At 42.0% G+C, this 7,135-nt stretch overlaps 1 protein-coding gene across 1 annotated transcript; it reads left to right on the plus strand.

Moving 5' to 3' along the window:
* The first annotated feature begins 2,240 nt into the window (after positions 1–2,240).
* On the plus strand, positions 2,241–6,662 carry LOC137333312 (histone H2B 1/2-like). The gene is made up of 2 exons (XM_067997470.1): positions 2,241–2,484; positions 6,571–6,662. Exons 1-2 carry the CDS (start codon positions 2,241–2,243, stop codon positions 6,660–6,662), a joined length of 336 nt encoding a protein of 111 aa, XP_067853571.1.
* Positions 6,663–7,135: the final 473 nt, after the last annotated feature.

Consider the following 7,135-nt stretch of genomic DNA (forward strand, 5'->3'; position numbering starts at 1 on the left):
TGAATTCTGGAAGATTACAACCAATGCATCCACTTGCTCTGTAGTCACTTCCTTTAAGTCCCTCAGATGCAAGCCATCAGGTCCAGGGGACTTGTCAGCCTTTAGACCCATTAGTTTATCTGGTACTTTTTCTCTCGTGATAGTGATTGTTTTTAGTTCCTCCCTCCCCTTTGCCCCTTGATTTTCAACTATTATTGGTATGTTATTCGTGTCTTCTACTGTGAAGACAGATACAAAATATCTGTTCAATTCCTCTGCCATTTCCTTGTTTTTCATTATTATTTCCCCAGTCTCATCCTCTAAGGGACCAATATTTACTTTAGCTACCCTCTTCCTTTTTATATACTTGTAGAAGCTTTTACTGTCAGTTTTTATATTTCTTGCTAGTTTACTCTCATAATTTATTTTCTCCCTCTTTATTATTCTTTTAGTCATCCTTTGCTGGTTTTTAAAGTTTTCCCAATCTTCGGGTTTACCAGTAATCTTTGCCATGTTGTATGCTTTTTCTTTTAACCTGATACCATCCTTGACTTCCTTAGTTAGCCATGGTTGGTTCACCCTTTTTGTGGAGTCTTTCCTCCTCACAGGGATATATTTTTGCTGGGAGTCATAAAATATCTTTTTAAATGTTTGCCACTGCTTACCCACCATCATACCATCAAATCTGTTTACCCAGTCCACTTTAGCCAATTCCGCCCTCATTCCTTTATAATTGCCCTTATTTAAATTTAATACAATAGTTTCAGACCCAAGATCCTCGCTCTCAAACTGGATGAGAAATTCTATTATGTTATGATCACTGCTTCCCAAGGGATCCTTTACTTTCAGATCATTAATTAATCCTGTTTTGTTACCCATTACCAGATCCAAAATGGGCTGTTCCCTGGTTGGTTCCCTGACATATTGGTCTAAGAAACAGCCCCTAATACACACTATGAACTCCTCCTCATGGCTATTTTTGCCAATTCGATTTGTCCAATCTATGTGAAAGTTAAAATCGCCCATAATTGTTGCATTACCTCTTTTACAAGCCCCTCTTATTTCCTGATTAATATTTTGCCCTACAGTGTAGCTATTGTTAGGGGGCCTATATACTACTCCCACCAGTGATTTCTTTCCCTTGCTATTTCTTACCTCCACCCAAATTGATTTGACATCTTGATCTTCTGAGCCAAGATCATTTCTCACTATTATACCAATTTCATCCTTCATTAACAGGGCTATCCCACCACCTTTACCTTTTTTCCTATCCTTCCGAAATGTTAAATAACCCTGAATATTTAGCTCCCAACCTTGGTCACCTTGCAACCATGTCTCTGTGATGGCCACAAGATCATACCCATTTGTTTCTATTTGTGCCGTCAATTCATCTATCTTATTACGAATGCTGTGTGCATTCAGATAAAGAATAGCAAACTTTGTAACTTGTATCTCTGGGTTTCCATTTTGGCTCTAGGCTTGATCACACTAATATATTTAGGATGATCAGATCTGCACCATCTTCCTATATGGACAGTAGTTATTTACTTCACTATAAACTGTCCTTGCTGGTTCGATGAAGGACTTCAGCTAATTCCCAATATCAAGTGAAAAAAACCATTGTCAGCTCAGTGGCTGGTCTTCATCTAAATCAAAGCATAAGGAAATAGCATCTTAATTGAAGTTGCTTGCAACTTGGCATCCATCTGTACTTTTAATATGAATGATACTGCCCCATAACTGTTAGCTATGCAGCCATGTTTGCATTTAATAATTTGTAATTTTTATTCAAAGCAGAAGGCTTGTTGTGGAAGTAAAGGGGCACATTTTTAAAGCCAATTCGATTTTAAGGTTTTTATTTGATTGTATGTGTACCCAGCTTGATACAGCATATAGGTTTTCTTTTTAACCTATACACTAAAAATATATGGACCATATGCTACAGTGCAGGCAGTCAGTTTTCTGGATTTTACAAGAAGACATACCAGGGACCATAGCTTCTCCCCAGTAAGCTTGGTTTCTTTAATGGATACTTTGCCAGTTACTTGGGATTATCGCCCAATCTGCAACTTCTCTGACTAGTATCATCAAGAATACTTGGAGGGCTTTCCCAGCCACCTTAGCATTCCCTGACTGTCTTGTTGTCGCAGTACTAGTTGCCTGGTTGCCTGTTTGATTATCATTCTGCTGCTAACCAAGCTTGCTATCAATACACTGCTAAATAGACACAGACATTCCTGTGCCTGAAAGTAAATGTGACGATGCCTGAGGAACGGAAACCAGCACCCAAGAAGGGCACCATGAGAGTCATGAGTAAAGTCACAGCAAAGAGCGGCAAGAAGTGGAGATGGTTGAGGAAGGAGAGCAACTCGATCTACATCTACAAAGTGACGAAGCAGGTTCACCACGACACCGGCATCTCCTCCAAGGCCATGAGCATCATGAACTCCTTTGTGAATGATATTTTTGAGTGTATCGCGGGTGAGGCTTCTCATAATGAGAAGCCTCACCCGCGATACACTCGAAAATATCATTGAGACTATTGTGGATAGCACGTTCAGTGAGGTGGTCACACCGCAGGTAAAGACTACGCAGGCAGAAAGGAAATGGGTGACCGCCAGGCAGAGTAAAAGGACTAGGCAGGTAGAGCAGGAGTCCCCTGGGGCCATCTCCCTCTCAAACAGATATTCTGCTTTAGATACTGTTGGGGGAGCTGGCTTATCAGGGGAAAGCAGCAAGAGCCAGGTTCGGGGCACCACGGGTGGCTCTGCTGCACAGGAGGGGAGGAAGAAGAGTGGCAGGGCTATAGTGATAGGGGATTCGATTGTAAGGGGAATAGATAGGCGTTTCTGTGGCCGCAAACGTGACTCCAGGATGGTATGTTGCCTCCCTGGTGCTAGGGTCAAGGATGTCACGGAGCGGCTGCAGGGCATTCTGGAGGGGGAGGGTGAACAGCCAGTAGTCGTGGTCCATATTGGTACCAACGACATAGGTAAAAAAAGGGATGAGGTCCTGCAAGGTGAATTTAAGGAGTTAGGAGATAAATTAAAAAGCAGGACTTCAAAGGTAGTGATCTCAGGATTACTACCGGTGCCACGTGCTAGTGAGTATAGGAACAGGAGAATAGACAGGATGAATGCGTGGCTGCAGGGATGGTGTAGGAGGGAGGGATTTAGATTCCTGGGGCATTGGGACCGGTTCTGGGGAAGGTGGGACCTGTACAAGCGTGACGGGTTACACCCGAGCAGGACCGGGACCAATGTCCTCGCGGGGGTGTTTGCTAGTGCTGTTGGGGAAGGTTTAAACTAGAGTGGCAGGGGGATGGGAACCTGAGCGGGGAGTCAGAAGGGAATAAAGTTGAGAGCAGCAAGAGAGGGGAAGACCCAGGGGAAATCTACAATACAAATAGTACAAACAGTTGTTCAAGAACAAGTGAAAGGGAAAAGCGTAGAGCAGCGGAAAGAAAGTGTACTTTAGGCACGAGAGATAAAATAAAAACTAGAAGGTGCAAGGCGATTAACCCAGCATCAAAGCTGTGGCAGGGGGTTGGGAACCTGAGCAGGGAGACAGAGGAAAGCGTGTCAGGAAGGGACAGAAGGTATGGAGAAAAAGGTAAAGTGTTAAAAAAGGAAAAAGCAGGAACTAAGTGTTACAAAACATATTTGAAAGTTCTTTATCTGAATGCACGTAGCATTCGTAACAAAATGGACGAGTTAACGGCACAAATAACGACGTATGGGTATGATCTTGTGGCCATTACAGAAACATGGCTGCAGGGTGACAACGACTGGGAATTAAATATGCCAGGGTATTTAACAATCAGGAAGGACAGGCAGGAAGGAAGGGGAGGTGGGGTGGCTATGTTAATAAGGGAAGGAATCACTGTAATACAGAGAAAAGTTATTGGGACAAAGGATGAGGATAATGAAACAGTTTGGGTAGAGATAAGGAATAATAAGGGGAAAAAAACACTCGTGGGCGTAGTATATAGGCCTCCTAATAGTTGCAACTCTGCTGGAAGAAGTATTAATCAGGAAATAGTCGGGGCATGTAATAAGGGAACAGCTATAATTATGGGGGATTTTAACTATCATATTAACTGGACAAATCAAATTGAGCAGGGCAGCCTTGAGGAAGAGTTTATTGAGTGTATTAGGGATGGATTTCTTGAGCAGTATGTAACTGATCCTACAAGGGGGCAAGCAACCTTGGACCTGGTCCTGTGTAATGAGCCAGGATTAATTAATAATGTCCTAGTTAAGGATCCCCTTGGAATGAGTGACCATAACATGGTTACATTCCATATCCAATTAGAGGGTGAGAAAGTTGGTTCTCAAACAAGCGTACTGAGCTTGAATAAAGGAGACTATGATGGTATGAGAGCGGAATTGATTAAAGTGGACTGGGAAAATAGTTTAAAGGGTAAGACGGTACATGAACAGTGGTGTTCATTTAAGGAGTTATTCTACAACTTTCAAAAAAAAAATATTCCACTGAGGAAAAAAGGGTGTAAAAGAAATGACAGCCATCCGTGGCTAAGTAAAGAAATTAAGGATAGTATCCGACTAAAAACAAGGACATATAAGGTAGCCAAACTTAGTGGGAGGATAGAAGATTGGGAAGTCTTCAAAAGACAGCAAAAAGTAACGAAAGGATTGATTAAGAAAGGGAAGATAGATTATGAAAATAAATTAGCAAAAAATATAAAAACAGATAGCAAGAGTTTCTACAGTTATATAAAAAGAAAAAGGGTGGCTAAGGCAAACGTAGGTCCCTTAGAGGATGAGACCGGGAAATTAATGGTGGGAAACATGGAGATGGCAAAAATGCTGAACAAATATTTTGTTTCAGTCTTTACGGTAGAGGACACTAAGAATATCCCAACAGTGGACAAATGGGGGCTCTAGGGGGGGAGGAGCTAAATACGATTAAAATCACTAAGGAATTGGTACTCAGTAAATTAATGGGACTCAAGGCAGATAAATCCCCTGGACCTGATGGCTTACATCCCAGGGTCTTGAGGGAAGTGGCAGTAGGGATTGTGGATGCTTTGGTAATAATTTTCCAAAATTCTCTGGACTCGGCAAAGGTCCCGGCAGATTGGAAAACTGCTAATGTAACACCGTTATTTAAAAAGGGTAGTAGGCAGAAGGCTGGAAATTATAGACCAGTTAGTCTAACATCTGTGGTGGGTAAAATTTTGGAGTCTATTATTAAGGAGACAGTAGCGGAACATTTGGATAAACATAATTTAATAGGACAAAGTCAGCATGGCTTTACGAAGGGGAAGTCATGTCTGACAAATTTGCTTGAGTTCTTTGAGGATATAACGTACAGAGTGAATAAAGGGGAACCAGTGGATGTAGTGTATTTAGACTTCCAGAAGGCATTCAACAAGGTGCCACATAAAAGATTATTGCTCAAGATAAAGAATCACTGGATTGGGGGTAATATTCTGGCATGGGTGGAGGATTGGTTATCTAACAGGAAGCAGAGAGTTGGGATAAATGGTACATTCTCGGACTGGCAACCAGTAGCCAGTGGTGTTCCGCAGGGGTCGGTGCTGGGTCCCCAACTCTTTACAATCTATATTAACGATTTGGAGGAGGGGACCGAGTGTAACATATCAATGTTTGCAGATGATACAAAGATGGGAGGGAAAGTAGAGAGTGAGGAGGACATAAAAAACCTACAAGGGTATATAGACAGGCTGGGTGAGTGGGCGGAGATTTGGCAGATGCAATACAATGTTGGAAAATGTGAGGTTATGCACTTGGCAGGAAAAATCGGAGAGCAAGTTATTATCTCAATGGCGAGAAACTGGAAAGTACTGCAGTACAAAGGGATCTGGGGGTCCTAGTGCAAGAAAATCAAAAGTTTAGTATGCAGGTGCAGCAGGTGATCAAGAAGGTCAACGGAATGTTGGCTTTTATTGCTCGGGGGATAGAATATAAAAACAGGGAGGTATTGCTGCAGTTATATAAGGTATTAGTGAGACCTCACCTGGAATACTGCATACAGTTTTGGTGTCCATACTTAAGAAAAGACATACTTGCTCTCGAGGCAGTACAAAGAAGGTTCACTCGGTTAATCCCGGGGATGAGGGGGCGGACATATGAGGAGAGGTTGAGTAGATTGGGACTCTACTCATTGGAGTTCAGAAGAATGAGAGGCGATCTTATTGAAACATATAAGATTGTGAAGGGGCTTGATCGGGTGGATGCGGTAAGGATGTTCCCAAGGATGGGTGAAACTAGAACGAGGGGGCATAATCTTAGAATAAGGGGCTGCTCTTTCAAAACTGAGATGAGGAGAAACTTCTTCACTCAGACGGTGGTAGGTCTGTGGAATTTGCTGCCCCAGGAAGCTGTGGAAGCTACATCATTAAATAAATTTAAAACAGAAATAGACAGTTTCCTAGAAGTAAAGGGAATTAGGGGTTACGGGGAGCGGGCAGGAAATTGGACATGATTTTAGATTTGAGGTTAGGACCAGATCAGCCATGATCTTATTGAATGGCGGAGCAGGCTCGAGGGGCCGATCGGCCTACTCCTGCTCCTATTTCTTATGTTCTTATGTTCTTATGTAAGTGCTTGACCATCAGCTCCAGGGAAAATCAGACCGCCGTGCGCCTGCTGCTGCCCGGGGAGCTGGCCAAGCACGTCATGTCGGAAAGGCTGTGACCAAGTACACCAGCTCCAAGTAAAACTCCACAATGTACTGAAAGAAGCACACTGCTAAATGGAATTGCAGCAGAACTGAGAATGGGAACACATTTGTATGTATTCTATAATCTGAGAGTAATGGTCCAATATTGTTCTCTTTATAGACATGAATAAACAAATTTTGCAATGTTGGGAGAAGGCATCCATGGATGATCGTACATGTTCAATGACAAATTGAATATTTGTACCCCTCTGTAAAAATAATTTAAAAAAGACTACTGAAAAGAAGGAAGAAAGTCTGATTTTTTTTGCCTGTTAATAACGTGTTTAAAGGTCATTAATGATAAACTAGTGCCATATCCTAGAATTGAAGAGTCAAATTAAAAAATAAGTATTTTACTCCAAGTTGGACCTGGAATACACTAACGTCTGTATCTCTATAAGATTTTCAAGTAAGAGAGGTAAATAGTACAGAGAAGTTTATTTTTTGT

Source organism: Heptranchias perlo, chromosome 16, assembly GCF_035084215.1.
Source record: "Heptranchias perlo isolate sHepPer1 chromosome 16, sHepPer1.hap1, whole genome shotgun sequence".
Classification (NCBI taxonomy): domain Eukaryota; kingdom Metazoa; phylum Chordata; class Chondrichthyes; order Hexanchiformes; family Hexanchidae; genus Heptranchias; species Heptranchias perlo.

Bases quoted from the DNA above. Each gene is read 5' to 3' on its own strand.
- LOC137333312 (XM_067997470.1), top strand. From the start codon at position 2,241: ATGCCTGAGGAACGGAAACCAGCACCCAAGAAGGGCACCATGAGAGTC. The intron at 2,485-6,570 runs CTCACCCGCGAT...TCTTATGTAAGT, and splicing joins GGCTTCTCATAATGAGAAGC to GCTTGACCATCAGCTCCAGG.